The 22,671-nt window shown below is 36.7% G+C and overlaps 1 protein-coding gene across 7 annotated transcripts in view; it reads left to right on the forward strand.

Annotated features, from left to right (window-relative positions):
- Positions 1 to 22,671, forward strand: part of EHBP1 (EH domain binding protein 1) — a 591,964-nt gene that overhangs the window by 409,858 nt on the left and 159,435 nt on the right. For all 7 annotated transcript variants that reach the window (XM_066267218.1, XM_066267219.1, XM_066267217.1 and 4 more), the window contains one exon: positions 842 to 1,031. In XM_066267218.1, the coding sequence (XP_066123315.1) occupies positions 842 to 1,031 (190 nt within the window). The remainder of the gene's footprint in view (positions 1 to 841; positions 1,032 to 22,671) is intronic.

The raw sequence follows: 22,671 nt of genomic DNA on the forward strand, positions 1-22,671 counted from the left end.
TGTCTCTCCCCGTTTCCAGCTTCAGAAAAATACAAAAAATAATAATAATAATAAATAAATAATAATAATAATAAAAACACTATTTACACATCTAAATTCTTTTTCCTTGGGTGTGGAGAATAAATAGGTTTTACTATTATTAAAAACATTTTCCTAAGGGCCTAGATATAGTAAGAGCTGAGTTGACCTTGTGTTAAAAAAAGTAAAAAATACCTTTTAAAAGGGGAACATTTCGCCTGACCTGGTGGTGGCACAAGTTGATAGAGCATCAGACTAGGATGTGGAGGACCCAGGTTCGAGACCCCGAGGTCGCCAGCTTGAGCTCAGGCTCATCTGGTTTGAGCAAAGCTCACCAGCTTGGACTCAAGGTCACTGGCTCAAGCAGGGGGTTACTCGGTCTGCTGAAGGCCCACAGTCAAGGCACATATGAGAAAGCAATCAATGAACAACTAAGGTGTCGCAACAAAAAAACTTATGATTGATGCTTCTCATCTCTCTCTGTTCCTGTCTGTCTGTCCCTATTTATCCCTCTCTCTGACTCTCTTTGTCTCTGAAAAATAAAAAAAGAAGTGGAACTGAATGGAACAAATAAAGCTATCTTTATAAATAAATAAATAAATAAATAAATAAATAAATAAATAGGGAACATTTCATTGTTAATAATTAACAACACACAAGGTTAACAATGATTGTTTCTAAAATGTAGGTTATCAGTGGTTTGGTTTTCTTTTTAAAATTTCCAGTATTTTCTGGTTTTATAAGTGAGCATATTTTAAATTTATTTCAGTTAAATATAAACTATTTTTAAAAAACATTTAACAATACTTCTTTTTTCACTTAGATCAAATCCTTTTTATGAACCTAAACCAACTCCTCCTCCAAATAACTTGATAAATCCGATTCAAGAACTGGAAACTGAAAAGAGAGTGAAAAGAAAAGCCCCAGCCCCACCAGTCATCTCACCAAAGACAGGAGGAGTAAATGAAAACACAGTTGTTTCTGCAGGAAGAGATCTCTCCACTTCTCCTAAGGTAGGAGTTTATTCTTAGTAAAATATGTATGAATAACCCCCATGCAATTAATTAAAATAAAGAAAAGTAATTGTTAGCTATTTTTGATGATTTAAAAGAAAAGTCCAAATAACTTCACTATACTGCAACATTGTATATGTGTTTGGGAAACTGTGTATATATAGTACAGTATGGATTGGATAGTTTGAGTTAAGATTTATTTTTTTAAGTGCTATTTTGAAATCAGAGAAAGAGAGGCATTATAATTATTTGACTAGTGATTTAAACAAAGGATACATTAAAGCAGCTAGCTCAGCGGTTCTCAACCTGTGGGTCATGACCCTGGCGGGGGTCGAACGACCAAAACACAGGGGTCGCCTAAAGCCATCGGAAAATACATATTTATTATACAATACATTTTTAAATAAAATACATATTTATTATACAATACATTTTTAAATAAAATATGTATTTATTATACAATACATTTTTAAATAAAACACATTTATTATACAATACATTTTCAAATAAAATATGTATTTATTATACAATACATTTTTAAATAAAATACGTATTTTCCGATGGCTTTAGGCGACCCTTGTGTTTTGGTCGTTTGACCCCCACCGGGGTCGCGACCCACAGGTTGAGAACCGCTGAGCTAGCTAGATGTGAAGGACAGCTTACACTGATATAGAGGAAGGAGTAGAAGTCATCCTTTGAGAAATGTCCTGGAAGATTAAGGTTTAGGCAGAGAAATGCTTAATTGAAGAATTTCAATATTGTCACTTTGATATACATAACTTAAAATTTTCCCTTATTTTCACTATTTTTAAATAGATTTTAATGCTTAATAACTATATAGAAAGGTAAAACTTATAACAAAGTCTGAATCTTTTAAATGGTTTCATTGCAAATGGTATATCTTAAATGTGTAAGGTAGAAATATTGTATTTAGCAAGTTTTTTTTAGATGAATAACTTTCTCTCATCTACTCGTGGATGTTTTCTTGTTGTTACTATATTATCTTATATAACTGTCCCAGATAGGTAGGGAAGAATATGATGAACTTGAACTGAGAGGGATAAAGTAAAAGCCACAGGTCCTCCAGCCAGTAGAGACAGGCTTTGAAATGGCATTTTCATTAATTGTATTATATATGGATCCTACTCCACTTTAGGTGCCTGGGCTGCTGTTTTTCTCAAGGGCATCCAGGGTCAGTAATTTTCACTTCCTTCTGTGGCTTTCATTAAATACCAGAGTTCTGAAATACATAGCTTGTTTGCCTGTATTTTCATTGTTTTAGAGGGAGATTGAGTTTACTGAGGTCTTGACTGGGCTAGTCCAGAAGTCAACCTCTAGGTGTATGTTTTTATATCACACATTTTTTTTATGCTATAACTTTAGGGGTGAAGCTAGGACCAAATTCTGTCTTTCAGTTGGCTGGGAAAGGAGGGAGGATATGGGGTACTCTACATGAAAGTAGCAAATGGTAGAAATGTAAAGCAAAAGAGATTGCTAGTTCCATGGGAGGCCAGTAACAGGAACATAAGTCAGAATCAAGAAACTGCTTAGGTCCTTTATCCATTCTGTTCATCAAACATAACTAAACCTATCCCTTATGTCCCCAAGTCTCTCCTGCCAGCATGCTCCCTGCCCCATTATCTTCTGTCATCCATCAGGATGGAGTTTGAAGCTAATCAAGAAATTCTAGTCTCTTTCTAGGGAAGTGGAGAGGACCATAATAGTGTCTGTTGCTTGCCAGGCAATATTTTTTCCCCGCATTTGATCCATAGAACAACCTGAGAAATACATACCATTATCTCCTTTTTATGTATGAGAAACTGAATCTTAGTTAAGTAACTTGCTCAAACTGATAAAACTAGTAGTGACAGTGTCAGGTTAAAAGTTCAAGTCTTTTGTGTCTAAAACCTATACTTTTCCCACTGTGCCAGTTTGCCTGTAACAGAGGTATTTCTAGTTCCAAGTTGGAACTCTTAATGCATTTTTTTTTTCATAGAAACATTGTTATATATGGTGATTAAGTACTGTTGTAGTGATTATAATATGACTGTTCTTTACATATTTTGAAGATACTGTTCTATCGCAGATACGTGTGGAGTATGTGATGTTTATAGGAAAGGCTGAGCATGTGCCATCATGTTTCTCTTGGAAAACGCTCAGTTATGCTCAGACACAGATAGTGGAAACAATCATTTATATCCATGGTAACCTGCTGATCTGGGAGTTAGTTTAAATAACAACTATGTGAAAGGTAACTGTGAAAACAATTTATAAAAGATTAGAGGTAAAGGGAGGTAGAAGAAGGTATAGAGGGATAAATAGTGATGGAAAGAGACTTGTCTCGGGGTGGTGAACACAATACAGTATACCCATGTATTCTGGAATTGTGCACCTGAAACATGTATAGTTTTGTTAACTAGTGTCAACCCAATAAATTCAATAAAAAAACAAAAACAAAACAAAAGATTAATGATACATTATTAAATGAGAAACAAATTATGTAACGGTATAGTATAAGACTTCCTCTATGTATGAAGTTTCATTCAAAGAGCTTTATTCACACATATACATGTGGACATATACATGTATATTATGGAAGGAATTACAAGTAACAATATTGGTGACCTTTGAGGAGAAGGGTTTTGGTAGCATGGAGGTTATGCAAAAGATTGAGGAAGGCATTGCTTTTCCTTTTTTTACCTTGGCTCCTTATTTAACCTTGGCTATGTTTGAATTTTCAAACCTTACACATTTTACTTTGTTTTTGTTTGTTACACTAATAAAGGTTTTAGAATAATGAGATCATGCATCCTTTTGTTGTTGTCTACTACACAAATAATAAGACAACATTACCTTTAAAAAATTATCTTTTAGGAGAAGTCACTTTTAGGTTTGAAGAGTGAGATTAAACTATTTGGTGGCGACCTGGGTTTCATGAGGTGCCTTGGTGTCTGGCACTGGACACCAGGTATGGAGGCTTAGATGCAGGCTGCTAGACCCCCTGATCTACATTTACAGCACAAATCCATCCACATTCATTTATTTTATATGTTGGAATTCATGTAAGATTTCATTTGGGAAAAAATGGATCTTTGCCAAACTGAAAAAAAGAAATTGGAAACTACTAACTACACAATTCTGTATGAGATAAGGAAGAAGATTAGAATCAATGGCATACTTACAATAGTAAGAAATGATAAATGGCAAGTGAGGAAACACAGGAGAATGTGCTTATCCATCAAAGGAATATGTATATTCCTCTGTATGTGAGTGTACATATATTCCCACAGTAGACTGGGATATATAGTCCTGAAGATTTGGCAGTATTAAAGCGTAGTCTAATAATTGACCATTTTGGCAACCTTGAGTCAACATGAAAGAGTCGTCTTCTGTTTTATATACAGTACTCTATTTAGGAAATTAGGAAATTGTGCTTTACATGAAAACATTTTTACTTATTTAAATTATTAAACAGTTTTAATGCCTAAAAAGGTAGGCTTCCTGGCCAATTATTTTCCTTATTTGTAAATTGAAAGGGAAACAATAGTTGAGATAAAGCTTTTGATAAAAATCAAGCTCAAATTTTAGTCAAGTAATAAAAGGATATTATACCACAGTTGTTATGTGTAACACAGTACCAAATAGCACTAAATGGAACTGCCTACAGAAACTGAAGAGCCTTTACTGTCATAAAATGACAAGTGCTCAGCCAGAAGATTAGTTTTCCTACCTGTCACCTGAAACTACTTATTTTTAATAAAATTTATGAAAAAGAACTAGGACCAGTGATAATAAGCTTGTCCTTATATTGCAAATAAAATTCAAACTACCCCCAAAGGCAGCTAAGGATCCCTTAGTGTCATAAATCCACGTGAGCAGAACACTTCAGACCATTGATTTCTACATTTGTAAAATGATAAAACCACAACACTTTTAAAGACAACTTAAGAAAATGACTAATGTTTAGAGAGGTAACCTGACCTTAAACATACAACCATCCAGTAACAGAAAATAAGATCAGTGGTGGCTGACCACTATTTACTGACTGTGAATAAACTCTGAACACCTAGGTATAACTCATGCAACTTAGTATGAAATGCAATTCAAATTATGAAAAGATTCTCAGCGTCACTATTCATCAGAGCAATACAAATTAAAGCCACAATGAGATATCACCTCACAGCTGTCAGAATGGCTATCATCAATAAATAAACAAACAGGTGTTGGTGAGGATGTGGAAAAGAGGGAACCCTTGTGCACTGTTGGTGGAAATGCAGACTGGTGCAGCCACTGTGGGAAACAGTATGGAGTCATTTCAAAAAATTAAAAGTGGAATTGCCTTAGGACCTAGCAGTTCTGCTTCTGGGGATATATCTGAAAAGCCTGAAACACTGATTCAAAAGAATTTATGCTCCCCTGTGTTCACTGCAGCATTAATTATATTGAATAGAAGCCAAGATTTTGTGTCTCTCAGTAGATGAGTGGGTAAAAAAGCTCACGATATAAAGAGCCAACTATTAAGGACAATAAAGAATTAAAATAAAGTTATACTTTTGTGATAGCATAAAAAAGAATCACACTGTACATTTGATGAGGAAATTACCCTGGTCCAGTGGAGAAGGGCTCCCTCAAAGATCCTGTTTAGTGGAGCTCCAGTGATCGACAATGATACCACTGTCCACTTGCTCCATCTCTAAAAGCAAAAAACCCTATCCATTTCTCTGAAGGCCCAGCTAAATAACTGAAGCCTTCTCTTATACTGTTATCTCTCTCCAGAAAGTTCTGGCAAATACCTAAGGTTTACATTTGGATGTTTTTGTACTTGAATACAGATTGCCATAACTTGGGAAGCCCAGGGTAAACCAAAGTCAAACTTACACACAGCAGCCCTTTCCATTGGTTCCAGCAGCAGATTCAAACCACAGGTCAAACACCTTTCCCAGCTCTTGCACATAAATGCCTCCTTCTAGAAAATTCTTTACATCCAGTTCTGTCTATGCAAAACTGTGTAGGATGGTGCCTATGAGCCATTCATGCTGAAAAACAGTAAGCACACAATCAGGCTATTAATTTCCATACATGTAAATTGAAAATGTCTCAAACCTTCTAAAAATCATAAATAGAATGAGAATCAGAATTTGTTTGAACACAATGATAAACACACAGTTATTATGTAAAATAAAATGCCAGGCTGCATTCAATGTTAGCTAAGGGCGAAAAAGCTAAGCTTAAGTTACCTGTAAAATTTTTACTTACTGGAATACCTTACTTATCAGAATATCCTGTTGGGGCATTCCTATATGTACCACCTTTTTTATTGATTAATATTCTTTTGGTTATAACTAATAGAAACAAGCCATTTGGTTGATTTATTTTCTTTTTCCTAAGCCAAAAGTCTAAGTTGGTATAGAGACCCAAGGATATTCTATAGAGCCCGAGAGGTAGAGGGTATAGTAGCGCCTCAGGAATCCATTGTGTTTGTTCCCCTTTCTGGAATGGCTTCAATCTGCCTTTACCTTTTTTTTTTTTTTGTATTTTTCTGAAGTTGAAAACGGGGAGGCAGTCAGACAGACTCCTGCATGTGCCCAACTGGGATCCACCCGGCACGCCCACCAGGGGGCGATGCTCTGCCCATCTGGCTCTGTTGCAATCAGAGCCATTCTAGTGCCTGTGGCAGAGGCCACAGAGCCATCCTCAGCACCCGGGCCAACTTTGCTTCAATGGAGCCTTGGCTGCAGGAGGGGAAGAGAAAGACAGAGAGGAAGGAGAGGGGGAGGGATGGAGAAGCAGATGGGCACTTCTCCTTTGTGCCCTGGCCAGGAATCAAACCCGGGACTCCTTCACGCCAGTCCGATGCTCTACCACTGAGCCAACCGGCCAGGGCTTGCCTTTACCTTTTAAATTTAGTCGTTTGTTTTCTTCTTGCAAAATAATTTTTGTTCTGAAACTTCTCTTTGAGTGTAGCTGACTTTAGCTAAAGGTTAGGAACAAATCACACCTACGTCTAACAAGAGAGATTAGAAAATTGAATCAACTACTATATGTGGAGCCTGACCTGTGGTGACACAGTGGATAAAGCACCAACCTGGAACACTGAGATCGCCAGTTCAAAACCCTGAGTTTGCCTGGTCAAGGCATATATGGGAGTTGATGCTTCCTGCTCCTCCCCCCTTCCTCCCTCTCTCTCTCTCTCTCTCTCTCTCTCTATCACTCTAAAAAAAAGGAATGAATAATAAAAAATAAATAAAATTAAAAATATATATATATATATATATGTGGAACTTCCCAGAATTATTTCTTGTAAGTTTTAATTAAATTTATTGGAGTGACATGAGTTAATAAAATTATATACGTTTGAAGTGTATCATTTGTATATCGCATTGACTATTTACCAGTCAACTCTCCTTCCATCACCATATATTTGACTCCTTTACTCCCACCCCTTTTTTCTCTCGTAACCACCATAATGTTTTCTGTGTCTATGAATTTTTGTTTATTTGTTCCATTTCTTGCTTTCAGTTTTATATCCTGTATATGAATGAAATCATACGGTTCTTGACTTTTTCGCATAGCATGATATTCTCAGGTTCATCCGTGTTCTTGCAAATGGCAATATTTCATCTTTTCTTATGGCTGAGTCATATTCCATTGTATATATGCACTATATCTTCTCTAAGCAATCATCTCTCAAAGGACACTTCGGTTGTTTCTATGTCTTGGCCATTGTGAATAATGCTGCAGTGAACATAAGGGTACATATAATTTTACAAGTAAATGTTTTCATATTTTGGGGGTAGATACCCAGAAAAGCAACTGATGGCTGGGTTTAAGATTATATTAATCACCTGAGTCTCTAGTTAATGCAATTTAAGTTGGAATTAGCATTATCTATGGGCTATAGAAGCCTCAAATGACAGTTTAAATAAAAGAAAAATTTATTTGTCTTTGAAAATATTAAAGTCCATTGCTGATAAAATAGCCTCACAAAGACATCAGGGACTCAGTCTTTTATTCTGCTGATTCACCATCATCCTCAGCATAGACTTCTTACCTTGTGGCTCAAGGTAGCTGCTTGAGCCACAGCTGTTATGCCTTATTCCAGTTAAGAAGAAAGGACAAAAGTCATACCTACCTCTAACAGAAGAGATTAGAAAATGAATCTTTATTCTGGGCAATTGTATTACCCATTTAGAAGTCAGGGGTTCTATTTCTCAGACTGATGGTTGCCAAAGGGGAAGGAGTTTGGAGGACTGCGTAATAAAGGTGAAGGGATTGAGAAGTACAGATTGGTAGTTGCAAAATAGTCGTGGGTATGTAAAATACAGCAGAAGAAATACAGTCAATAATATTGTGATAACTATGTGTGGTGCCAGTTGGGTACTGGAAATGTCAAGGGGAACGCATTGTAAAGTGTGTGATTGTCTAACCACTATGCTGAACACCTGAAACTAATAAAAAATAATACTGAATGTAAATTGTAATTGAAAATTTTTTTAATTTTAAAAAAGGAAAAAAAAGCAACTATAAAAAAGAGTCAAGGGTTTTATTACTAAGAAAGAAGAGTAGAGTGGATATTAGGGCACAGTTAGCAGGCTGTGCCATAGATGTTTTTTTAAAACGTGAAATCTGTAGTGGCAACACAATTTTCTATGAGAAAACCTGAATAATAACTACTTGAAATAACCATTTTAAAATGAAATTTGAAAACCAATTGTAAACATTAATGGAAAGTTTTCAGAATATTTTGCACCTGAGTGTGAAGGAGTCAAGGAACAGTACAATAGAACGCAACAAGAAGAAAACCCTGCGCAAAGACAGACAAAAAACTCAAGCTACCAAAATTTGAATAATATTTTCTTCAAAACCAGCTCACTATATTTATGTCTGAGAAGAATTATTAGTGAGGATATTGAGAAATATCCCCTTTTTGGCCCCAGCAATATCAATTCTAAAATATATTTGAGCATATGGACTGGAGGGCCTGGACTAGGGATCCTGAGGCACAAAATTTTTGAAGCACTTGCTTTCAGATTGTACACATACAGACTCTACATCTGCTCGCCACCTTCAGTCTGATGCTCGGCACTCACTGCCTTGCCTCATGCTAATTCCAGCCCTGGCGCACAGATATTGTAGAACATCAAATTAATGAATTAGAAGACAAACTTGAAAAATTCTCTTTAGAATTTGAGGTGATAAGAGAAGAGATTAAAGTAATGAGAGAAAAAATAAGAATAAAGGTTAGTTAGGAAGATTACTATTTTTATAAAGGAGATTGTAGAGATGAGAAAAGATGAGGAAAATAACTTATCAGAGAAAGAAGAGAATTTATGTGAGCTGAAGAATTACTTGGGTCTTTAGATTAAAAGGATTTATGAGTACAAGGCAGGATAAATGGATTGAGATAGAAACCTAAACATATCTTAATAGTATTTTTGACTCTATAAAATACTATTCTATGCAACTATAGAAGTCATTTATTTAGAAAGAGTAGCTATGATATCTTAGGTTCTAAAGTAAGTTTTCAATGAGTTTCAAAGGGCCTGAGCTGTGGTGGCTCAGTGGATAAAGCCTCAGCCTGGAATGCTGAGGTCACCATTTCTAAACCCTGGGCTTGCCTGGTCAAAGCACATATGGGAGTTGATGCTTCCTGCTCCTTCCCCCCTTCTCTCTCTCACTCCCCCCTCACACACCTCTCTAAAATGAATATTTTTTTAAAAAAGTTAAAAAATTAAGTTTCAGAGAGTAAAAATTATGTTTTCTGCCCATAGTGTTTTAATCTAGAAATCAATAACTAGAACAAACCTATATATTTGAAAATTAATATACATTTTCAAGTAATGAATAGGAAAGAAGACAATATAAACAGGAAATAAACTAAAAATCTAATGAAAATTTTTTGTTTTACTGCTTGTGTTGGTGAGGAAGATATTTACAATCAAGTTGAATTCTTGTGATTATTTCTATGAAGGTTTTATGTTTCCTTAAACTTTTTGCTTGGCACTGGTTTTTAACATAAGTCCCAACTTGAAAAGCTTGAAGAACATGCCTAACATGTTTGATCTTGGAGAAGAGTCTCAAAAACAATCACAGTACAATTGAATTACTGGAGCAACTAGATATCATAAAATGGCTTAATATTCTTTCACTGTCTGTTTCCATAGCATTAAAGCAAGAAGTTAGGACATATTTTCAGTAGTAATAGATATTCTTTAACTGGCTTATGTACAGAAGGGCAAACTACTGTGGGACATGTAAACTCTTTAATACCTGGATTAAGAGTTGTAATCTAAGGATTAATATATACACTATATGTTGGCACCATTATCATTAAGGATGTATGAGTGTATATATATATATATATTTTTTTGCAAACCTGAATGTAGCTAGATCATTTCCTTAGGTCTTGCCTTTGTAACTCAGGAATCTTTTTGTCCTTAAAAAAAAAAAAAAACTTAAAATAGTATTCAGTGTAGTGCTGGAGAAAGAAGACTTTTAAAGCTAGATAAAACACCTCTGATAGTGATCTTGTTGAGATGGAAACTCAGTAGTTCAAAATACATTGTGAATAAATATATAATTCTTTGGAAATGTAACATTATAGTATAACTTTACAATAAAATATATTTATGTTCTAGAATTAAATTCCAGAGTTTGGAACCATTCTTATACCTAGAATGTCTTGTGAAGCTCAAGAGATAATTGCTTATATGTACTGTATTAAAATTTCTAATTCTATGATGTAATAATGTGGATAAAAATCTTAAAGCTATTTCTTTACCACCATCAGATGCTTTTGCAGTGGAAACTTTTTAGTGTTTACCTCCTAAAATTGCCTTTGGAAAACTTAAGTTTTAACATAGCTAAGTTTTTCGGGTATTGTTTTTGGTTTTGTTTTTTACAAAGACTATCCATATTTCTTATAGTAAAACCTTATAAGTATACAAAACAGAATAGGCTCATCTAATTGTAACAGTCTATTTTTAATAAAAAACAGTTAGTTCTTTTATGTACTCACCATAGCTTGAATTTATAAAGTACAGCACCTCATTTGGCTGGACTTTATTAGTTAAATTAAAAGTAATGTGCACTTAAGATTTTCACATAATTTTATTTGTTATTGATTGATTTTAGAGAAACAGAGAGAGGAAGCAGAGGAGAGAGAGAAGCATTCATTTGTTTTCCCATTTAGCTGAGTATCTATTGGATGCATCCATTTGTGCCCTGACCAGGAATCAAACATACAACATTGGCATTTCATATGACACTAACCAACTGAGCTAACTGGCTAGGGCCTTCACACAATTTTAAAAAGTTTGTTTAATTATGTACTGTTCTCCTTATATGTATTTCTTTAAAACATTAATATTTTTACATTTATTTATTTTGTGTGTGTGTGTATTTTTCTGAAGTGAGTGAGAAGCAGGGAAACAGAGACAAACTCCTCCTGCATGTGCCTGACTGGTATCCACCCAGCATGCCCACCAGGGGGTGATGCTCTGCCAATCTTGGGGCATTGCTCTGTTGCAACCAGAGTCATTCTAACTCCTGAGTAGGAGGCTTTGGAGCCATCCTCAGCACCCAGGCCAACCCTGCTCCAATGGAGCCTTGGCTGCGGGAGGGGAAGAGAGAGATAGAGAGAAAGGAAAGGGGGAAGGGTGGAGAAGCAGATGGGTGCTTCTCCTGTGTGCCCTGACTGGGAATCGAACCCGGGGACATCCACATGCCAGGCTGATGCTCTACCACTGAGCCAACTGGCCAGGGCTACTACTAAAACATTAATATTTTTAATTTACTTAACAAAACTTGACACAGCAGATGTTATTCTTATTTTAGCCTATACTATTCTCACAAATTTAGACTTGACTAAAATACTATTTTAATAAAGAGATTATTTTTTTGCTTTTTCCCCTAGGAAAAAATGTGTTTACTATAAAGCACCTCTAATTTTTTGAAAAGAAAAAAATTACTTTAAAATATTTACTTAATATCAGTTAACATATCATGTACAAAGCATTACCAATTCCATATTAATACTATTGAATAATGATGCTTTCAAAGATGCATTACCAAGGATATTACTGGTATAGTTCTTAATTTTTAAAATATTAACTCAGACATGTGCACTTTATAATTTCCATGAGCAGCACTCATAACTTTAATAAACATTAACAATGAAAGACATTTATAGAAATTTCTAAAAGATATTTTTTAATAGAAGTGTTACTTTTATATAACTCTGAAGGAAGCATCAAAAGTAGTCTTACCCTAACTTAAAATTCTAACACCTCAAAAAGAAGGAAAGCTAAACAAACAGTATATGCTTTACCATTTTTAAACTGAGTATACATAGTATGTAGTTCAAAATAAAAATTTCTTTGAGTACCATGATTTAATTCTGTATCATATAAAACTTTATTAGTAACCTGAATATATATTTTCAATTTTAAGAAATGTTCTTGTGTGTACATTTGTATAATGTCTTTAAAGCAGAGGTCGGGAACCTTTTTGGCTGAGAGAGCCATGAATGCCACATATTTTAAAATGTAATTCCATGAGAGCCATACAACAACCCGTGTACCTTATGCATTATCCAATAAAAATTTGGTGGTGTCCCGGAGGACAGCTGTGATTGGCTACAGCCACCTGCAACCATGAATATGAGCGGTAGGAAATGAATGGATTGTAATACATGAGAATGTTTTATATTTTTAACGTTATTATTTTTTTATTAAAGATTTATCTGCAAGCCAGATGCAGCCATCAAAAGAGCCACATTTGGCTCATGAGCCATAGGTTCCCGACCCCTGCTTTAAAGGGTATGAGATGCTGAAGTACTATAAAATAGAATCTTAAAACTTCTCAAGAGTTAACCCCTTTGACACTCTGACACTGTGTTAGAGACCCCGGACATGTGGAGTGTTGCAGCCAGGAGTTCAGCAGTACTCACTGCTATCCTTCATACAGTCTGCACATGAAGTAAAAGTAAATTATTTATTCTTCTAATTACACTGGTAGGCCTGTAATGCTGTGAACTTTTCTCCAAGGATTGCTTTGCTGTGTCCAATAGATTTTGGGTTGTTGTGTGTTCATTTTCATTCTTTTCTAGATAACTTTTGATTTCTTTCTTAATCTCATTGTTAACCCATTCATTGTTTAATAATGCTATTTAGCCTCCATCTTGGTATGTTTTTCAGTTTTTTTCCTTGTGATTGATTGATTTCTAGTTTCATAACATTATGGTCAGAGAAGATGTTTGATATTATTTTAATCATAAATTTGTTGAGACTTATTTTGTGTCTTAACATGTGGTCTCTCTTTGAGAATGTTCCATATGCACTTACAAAGAATGTATATTCTGATGTTTTCGGATGAAATGTTCTGTAAATATCAATTACAGAGCGATTGGGGCAGCATAGACCCCCGGATGGGGAGCAGCTGCATGTCTCCTCTGAGTTCCTCAGCTGTTCATCAGAAACCCTGACGGATGCTTTGGGAGGGTGGTACAAGGTCCCAGGTCTGAGCTGTACCGCCTTCCTTCCACAGAACTGAGCCCAGTAGGATGGAGTCAGTGGGATTCGGGAATGCAAATCAAGACAGCCCTGTGTTTGGAGGTCATACAGGCTTGCTGGAGGGGAGTGAACTACATGTCTCCCCCCTAACTCCTCAGCTGCTCTGCCAGAGATCCTGACAAGGGAGTCATCTGTTGGGGGTTGGCACTTGCCTACCCTGCTGGCAGTGGGAAAGATTGACCCCCATTCCAACGCCATATAATTCAGTGACTATCTGAGAATCTGCCTATAGTTCCTCCAAAAATAAAGTATACCTCAAGTCCTTGTTGGGGAGTCCTTTATGCTTGAATTGAGCTTGGCAGGTTAATGTCACCGGTATTTGGACAATTGGGTTAGTACACTCCCCCAGCTGGTGCTATAAGAATAGGTGTGCCCACTCTGGAAGATGGTGCCTGAGGGTGGTGTGAAATGTTGACTCAGGACCTGGACCTCAGTAGCCAAGCCTTCAGATCTCTCTCTTGAGCCATGCCACCCAGATCTTCTCTTTATGGCTTCTGTATGCCCTGAGTTGCCTTCCCTCCATCAGAGCCCCAGGTGAGTGCCCAAGAGAGAGCGCCTGTGCATTGGCCCTTTAGGAGAGGACCTGGAATTATAGCAGACTCCTTCCTCTCTCCAGCAAACAGAATCCTCACTGGATTTTGCTGCCAGATGCTATATAGGCTCCTCTTACCAGCCCTAGTGCTCTGATTTGGGGGTCCTTGCATAGGATTGAGACCCCACCCCCTTAGAGGTGACTTTTGCAGCCGAGATACCCCTCCAGTGTTTCAGCCACCGCATCTGGGTGCAGGGTCAGCCTTCTCTGTCTCTCCCCCTTTCTAATCAGTCTCTGTGTAGCTTCTTCTCTGATTGCTTTGATATAATACTCCTTTTTAGCTGTCCTTCAGTTGGTCATTCAGCTTGATTGCTCAATAATTTAGCTGTAAAACCAGTTTGGCACTGGGAGGAAGGCTGTGTAGCTTCCACCTACTCTGTAGCCATCTTGGATCAACCATGTAAACAGTGTTAGCATTAAACCATGTGTGGTGGAAAGCCATTGAAGTTAGAGTGTGTGCATGTATTTCTTTTTTTATTTTATTTAGACAATTTTAACAGAGTGGCATTGGTAAACTAGAGTACATATATTTAGAGAAAACATCTTCACATCATTTTGACATTTGATTATGTTGTATACCCATCACCCAAAGTCAAATCATCCTCCATCATTTTTTATTTGGTTTTCTTTATGCCCCTCCCCTCTCCCCACCCCTTCCCTTTCCTCCCTTCCCTTCCCCTTGGTAACCACTGCACTCTTACTATGTCCATGAGTCTCAATTTTGTGTCCCACCTATGTATGGAATCATACAGTTTTTAGTTTATTCTGATTTACTTATTTCACTCAGTATAATGTTATCAAGGTCCATCCATGTTGTCGTAAGTCAGGGGTCCCCAAACTACGGCCCGCAGGCTGCATGCGGCCCCCTGAGGCCATTTATTCGCCCCCCGCCGCACTTCCGGAGGGGCACCTCTTTCATTGGTGGTCAGTGAGAGGAGCATAGTTCCCATTGAAATACTGGTCGGTTTGTTGATTTAAATTTACTTGTTCTTTATTTTAAATATTGTATTTGTTCCCATTTTGTTTTTTTACTTTAAGATATATGCAGTGTGCATAGGGATTTGTTCATAGTTTTTTTTATAGTCCGGCCCTCCAACAGTCTGAGGGACAGTGAACTGGCCCCCTGTGTAAAAAGTTTGGGGACCCCTGTTGTAAATGATCCCATATCATCTCTTACGGCTGAGGAGTATTCCATAGTATTTATGTACCTCATCTTCTTTATCCAATCATCTATCGAAGGGCTTTTTGGTTGTTTCCATGTCTTGGCCACTGTGAATAATGCTGCGATGAACATGGGGCTGCGTGTGTCTTTACGTACCAATGTTTCCGAGTTTTGGGGGTACACACCCAGTAGAGGAATTGCTGGGTCATATGTATGTTTTGACCAAAGGTCATCATGATTTGAAACCTCATGTTCTACAATACAGTTCATTTTAGCAAGTGAACTGTCCCTGATTTTATGCTAGGTCTGCCCATCAACATGTATTTTAGACCTATCCCCTGGATCTATTGAGGGCTTTGATCTTGATTTTACCCCTCTGCTTCCTGCATCAGTTTCTGACTCTACCTGACCCCTTCAGTTAGCATACAGATATACTATAACATAACCTATCTTAAACCAACAAAATGTTTTAGTTGCCACACGTGCCTTCAGCTATTTCCCAGTTTCTCTGCCATCTACCAAAAAGGTAGTCTATACTCATTATCTCTACTTCTTTCGGTCTGCTCCAAATGAGCTTTTCTTACTTCCTCTGTCCTTTGAAATCTCCACAGTTAAGGTCATTTCCATCTTGCCAAATCCAATGTTCATTGTTAGTCCTTGTCTCCCCAGTAATGTCACTGATTACTTTTTCCTTTTAAAAAATGTTAGTAGAATTGTTCTAGCTAGATAATGTGGTTCAAAAATCAAAATAATATAAAAAGACACATATCAGGAAGCCTTACTACCACTCATACTTTTTTACCATATCACACCCCTTTCCTTTCCAGCTTCCTAAATATAACCACTTTTCTTTTTAGCATTTTGTATATTCTTCCAGTGGTTTTTCCACAGATAAAAGCAAATTGAAATATTCTTACTCTTTCCTTTCTTGCCCCAAAGGTAGCATCCTATAAGCATTATTCTCTCTCTAAACTTATATATTTCACTTAAAAGAATATCCTGGAAATCTTTCTCATTCTGTTTTACATCTTTATTCAAGTGTGTGAATGTAGCATTTATTTAGCCAGTAACCCATATATGGTATTTTTCCAGTCGTTTATTATTTTGAGCAATGCTATAATGTTGACCATGTACACAGATTTTATATGTGTTAGGTAAATCTCCTCAAGTACGTCAAAGGGTATTAAATGCCTTTGTAATTTTGGTAATATCAACTGGATTTCAAGGAAATGTACCATTTTGCAATCAAATGTAATCTTGTGATTTAAAATATACTACTATATATACTATAATGTATTCCAAATATGTATCTGTAGCTTCAACTTTTCTTTCATCTGTACCTACTCAATGTTTATATTTGCATAAAATTGAACTCTTTATTTACTTCCAACTTGCTATTCTTCCTATTTTCCTCATCTCTCAGTAAATGGCGCTGCCATTCACCTAATAGTTCAGACAGAAAACTGGACAGCTGACTTTTCTCTTTCATTTTCTACACACTATCAAATAGAACTTTATGTGACCATGGAATTGTCCTGTATCTGTACTAATATGGTAGCCACATGTGCACTTAAAATGGCTGTGCAGCTAATTGAGTTTTAAGTTTTATTTCATTTTAATTGTCATATGTGACTAGTGGCATTATATTGGACAGTATAGAATCTTCAATCTATTAGTAAGTCCTAGAAGTTTTACTCTTCAAAATGTATTCTAAATCTGATCACTTCTCACCATCTCTTCCACTCCACTGTGATATAATCCAGTCAGCTCCCTCCTTTCTTAATTCAGTAGCTTCTCAACTTATCTCTCTGCTTCTACTTTTATATCCTATCCCAAGTCTATTTTCAACACAGTAGAAATCTTTTTAAAAATATGTTATTATTTGATATTTGATTTATGCAAAATAACATAAACTATAAGTTATAGATCATAACAACAAAATGAATGCCACCCAATGTTAAGCACTAAAACTTTACCAATAATGTTAAATCTACCCAGAATGCTTCTGCCCTATCCCTCTGCCTTTAAATCACCTCTGCCCCCCAACCCCAAACATAGCTACTAACTGTTCTCTTATATGTATGAACCTCTAGACAATATTTATTTTAAGCTTTATAAAAATGACATTGGATGTTCCAGGTTAGAGTCCCGGCCAGGGCACACAGGAGAAGCGCCCATCTGCTTCTCCCTCTCTCCCCCTCTCACTTCTCTCTTTCTTCCCCTCCTGTAGACATGGCTCGATTGAGTGAGTTGTCCCTGGGCACTGAGTATGGTTCCATTACTTCTGCCTCAGGTGCTAAAGTAGCTCAGTTGCCAAGCAACGGAGTAGCCCCAGTTGGGCAGAGCATCACCCCCTAGTGGGTTTTCTGGGTGGATCCTGGTTGGGGTACATGCAAGAGTCTGTCTCTGCCTCCCCTCCTCTCACTGAATTAAAAAAAAAATGGCACTAATCTGTACACCAAACTATATGTTATTTAATTTTCTTGTTTTGACCTTACAGAAGTGTATTAGATAGACTTATTTAGTTACTCAATATTGTTTCCAAGATTTATCCATGTTGTTGCACGTAGCTGTAGGTTAGCCATTTTCACTGCTGAATAATATCCATTACACAATTTACCTGTTCTTCTGATGATAGAGGTAAGAATCCCCCTACCCAACTATCTGCTATTGGAAATAATGTTGCTATGAATATTCTTCGTATATCTCAACTGACATGTGTAAGTGTATTCTGGGGGTGATTGTTGTCACTTGTAGCTGGGAAACTTTAAAAAATGTCAGTGCTGGGCCCTACCCAAACCAGTAAATTATAATCTCTAGAAATGAAGTCGGACATCAGTTTTGTTTTGTGTAATTATACAGATGATTTTAATGTTTAGCCAAGATTGAAAAAAGACTGTAATATGCCCAGGATGGGCAAAGCATCGCCCCCTGGTGGGCGTGCCAGGTGGATCCCGGTCGGGCGCATGCGGGAGTCTGTCTGACTGCCTCCCCGTTTCCAGCTTCAGAAAAATAAAAAATAAAAAAAATAATAAAAGAAAGAAAGAAAGAAAAAAGCCTGTACTAAAAAATATTTCTAAGAATAGAATTTCTTGGTTGTAAGGATGTGTCTATTTTAAAACTATTTACTTTTAAAAATGAAGGACACACACACAAATGTACTCAAAACAAAAACATTTTTCTGCCTTTGGAAAACCCTTGTCTTTCACAAAAGCTCACAGTTCATCGCTCAGGTTTTTATATAAAAATATTTTTGTGCCCCGCAACTCAATAAAAATTTGTATTTTATGCAGTATCTGGTTGTTTTGCAGTGTGAAGATCTCCAGAATATCTTTGGAACTGGAATGATGTTTATAAATCAATCAGATTATATCACTGCCTTATTCAAAACCCACCAATGGCTTTCTGGTCGCAAAATAAAAGTACCATAGCCTACAGTCCCTATGATCTGGTCTTTACATTTTTCTCAAACCTTATTTCCTTCTACCTGCTGTCTCTTCTATTCTGTTAATGCCATGCTGGTTCTGGTTCTCTGGTCCTCATACATGTTCAGTTTGTTCTAGCCTCAAGACCTTTACATTTGCTTTTGCTCCATCTGTAACATTATTTTTCAGGTTTTCTCATGACTCATTCCCTCATTTCATTCAAGTCTCTTTTCAGTGTCATTTAAAGAGACCTTGCCTTCTTGCCTGTATATCCTGTATAAACCATCATCTCTTTCCCAATCACTGTCTTCTACCTGTATTCTTTATCTCCCCCCACACACACTATTCTATGAACTCCATGATATCAGGGGCTTCATTTCTATGCTTAGATTCTAGCATGGGTGCTTAGCATGTAATAAGTACTCAATAAATATTTGCTGTATGGATGAATGGACAGAGGGATAGAAAGGAAAAAGGAAGGAAAGAAGGAATTAGGGAAGACTGTAGAATAATAGGAAGGGAGGAAAGTTATCCTGACTCTGTCTTTAATAAAGTAAAAAACGATTAAGTTTGTAAAATGAATTCAGTTTTAGACAATTACAGTTTCTCTTTCCATTCTTTCTACTTCTCTTCTTCCTTCTGAGTCGTGCACCTACACGTGGATATCAGAATTAACAGTGAAATTGGTCTTGCCTTTTCAAGGGATTAGCAAAATGATAGATTTTGTGAAATAAGACAATTCAAAATAAAATCTGTGTAAGAAACAAAAATGCAGACTGTAAGAGAATCACCTTTAAGCCTCCTTCAGGGATGTCTGAGCTCAGGGAGATCAGAGGTGCTGGCCTGTTGAGACTTCCCGGGGAAAACTCATTAATTCTGAACTTCACAAAGATATTTGTTATAAACTCAGACACTGAAGGTCTTCCCTACTTCTGGACATAATAGAGAACAAGGGCATGGGGTACTGAGCCTTGAGTTGGCACAGGGACATCTTCAGACAACAGACGTTATTCAGTCCCATTGGAGGAAAATAAAGCTCGCTGCAGTAGTCTCTTAAGATACCTGCAGCCCTGGCTGGTTGGCTCAGTGGTAGAGCGTCGGCCTGGTGTGCAGAAGTCCCGGGTTCAATACCCGGCCAGGGCACACAGGAGAAGCACCCATCTGCTTCCCCACCCCTCCCCCTCTCCTTCCTCTCTGTCTCTCTCTTCCCCTCCCGCAGCCGAGGCTCCATTGGAGCAATGATGGCCCAGGCGCTGGGGATGGCTCCTTGGCCTCTGCCCCAGGCGCTAGAATGGCTCTGGTCGCGGCAGAGTGATCCCACGGAGGGGCAGAGCATTGCCCCCTGTTGGGCAGAGCATTGCCCCCTGGTGGGTGTGCCGGGTGGATCCTGGTCGGGCACATGCGGGAGTCTGTCTGACTGTCTCTCCCTGTTTCTAGCTTCGGAAAAATACAAAAAAAAAAAAAAAAAAAAAAAGATACCTGCAGAGGTGGATTAAGGTTGGTTGAAGCTCTGAGTGCAGAAGAAAATATTGGGCCCTTTACATTAGAAAAAAGTGTAGAGTTGGGGGTTTGTGGGGCCCTTCAGAAATCAGGGCCCAGGGCGCTTGCCTGGTACACCCGCTGTTAAATTCGCCTCTGGATACATGAAGTTTTTTAATAGGAAAAATAGGCAACATAAACATTTTATAATTTTCTAGGATCTCCTATTTACCTACCTCTTTATTAAGACTAAGGAACCTTTGCATATAGATTCACTGTGTGTGGTCTCTTCCTTGGGCAGGATATGAAACCCTTGCTAGATGGATTTGGAGACTGGGTCTGAATCAGATGACAGCAAGTAACATTAACTGCCACTTTTTGTTCTGTCACAAAAATTTTATATTCATGTATACTGGAGTTCCATGCTGAGACCATCTGGAAGAGTCTCAAAAATGACTGTTGATTCCAACAGCTAGAATCATGAAAATTCTTAAGAAAAATTATGTAATGAGAAAAAATTGAGATTCTTTGACATAGAACATTTACCTTGGTTTATTTGAGTCTGTTTCCATGAGCTATACTGCCTCTAAGATATAACTGCTGACCAGTTGAGAGAAGTTCCCTTTGCATGATAACAGTTCCTTACATTTATAAAATGCTTTGTAGTCTCTAAAACATTTAAATATGCATGAGTTATTTTATTCTTTATACAAAACCCATCAATAGATAAGGTGGTTGCTGTATTCCCATTTTAAAAAGAAGGAAACTGAGGCAAATATTAGGTTAATAACCTTACTTAGGTCATTCATTACACCACACACTTTCTAGTATAAGTATGTCACATTTCAGGCAAATATCAATTTGTAAACAGATTTACTGATTTACTTGCTAAAAAGAGTCTTTACTTTTTTTTTTTTTTTTAGAAAAATTGATTTTACAAAGCCTATTATAAAACAGTGGCAAGGTGTCCTTAATTACTATTTGAGTTTATATATAAATAGCTAAGTAGTTTTTTAAATGTCTTATATTTAGTTTTGCCTTATATGAAAAATCTCATTTAAGGTCAACAACACAGTGTATTATGGATATGATTTCTTTTCCTTGTTAAGCCATAGGAATAACAGTGGCCTTTTCTTTGATTGCCTGAAAGTAATTGTACTTGGTTATTCTTAAGTTGGCAGGCATCTTTTTTAACTTGAATGTAAGTTTGCATGAGTAAGTATGCCCATATTTTAGTCATGGTGAGTTATGAACATATTAAAAATAATTATCTTCACCTCATAAATCTTTCTTTTAGTCAATTTTATTTTAGTGCTTACTTTTTAATTAACCTTCATATTAATGGCCCCTACTTTTGGTCAGGTATATGTGGATGGCCACAAATTATAGATTTGAGCTATATTTAGCACAGAGAAGAAGACTAGTGGCATAATGTATAATAGCTGTGGTTTATAATCAGTGTTTGTTAAGAATTCTGAGGCACAACCAAACCCATTTTACTGCTTATTGTAATTGGAAAGTTATTTTTTAAGTTGAATACAGTAATTTAGTTTCATAGACATATTTTGACTATTAAGAAAATGAAAGTGCCATTCTGTGGAGGAATAAGGTAAAAAAAAAAAAAAAGGCAACCTTTGCCAAACACTGTTGGCGGTAATGGGGTTAGAATAGATCCTCTCAGTTAATTCATGCTCATGAAGGTAGGCACAGTTAGTAATATGAACATTCAAGAGTTGGTTTAGGAAAAAAACAGCAGTATATTACCAGAAATAAAGGTCATTGTTATAATTGTTAGGATGTTTAGCAAATATGGTCATAGTGCATATTATTATATACACTTCAAGATGGGAGTTTTCGAGATTGGAGGCCTATGTGATATTTATCAAGTTCCTCTGAGACAGTGCGAGCATGTTAGCTACATGTTACACAAGAGCCTTTTCTCGGCCATGTTCAACAGTGTGCTTTGCCATTGCTCCTCCATTTGTTGAATTCAGGATGACCTTTTCATGAATAAAGTCAAATAGGATTAAGGCAGGAATTTTCAACAATGGAAAAGAGCAACAGATGTAGCCAGCTATGAACGTGGGAGGATTTTTGATGCACAGTTGCCTAAAGGGAGTATGGATAGTGGGAGGAAAAAGGAAAAGGAAAGAGCAAAGGAAAAATAAGTGCACAAAGTATCAAAAATGTAGAAAGGCAGTAAAAATAATCCATAATACCTCTATAGATTTTTTTTCTAATTGTGATGAATTACCTTGCAATTTTAAAGTCACCGTCCTTTAAAATGCTTAACTTTTTTTATTTGTATTTCAAAAAGTAGTTGAAATTACTACTTTTGTAAATGTAATATACTTTCAAAAATATGGATAGAAAAGTGATATGGTTAGGAAAATCACAATTATTACTGATT

Source organism: Saccopteryx bilineata, chromosome 3 (assembly GCF_036850765.1).
Source record: "Saccopteryx bilineata isolate mSacBil1 chromosome 3, mSacBil1_pri_phased_curated, whole genome shotgun sequence".
NCBI classification, from domain to species: Eukaryota; Metazoa; Chordata; class Mammalia; order Chiroptera; family Emballonuridae; genus Saccopteryx; species Saccopteryx bilineata.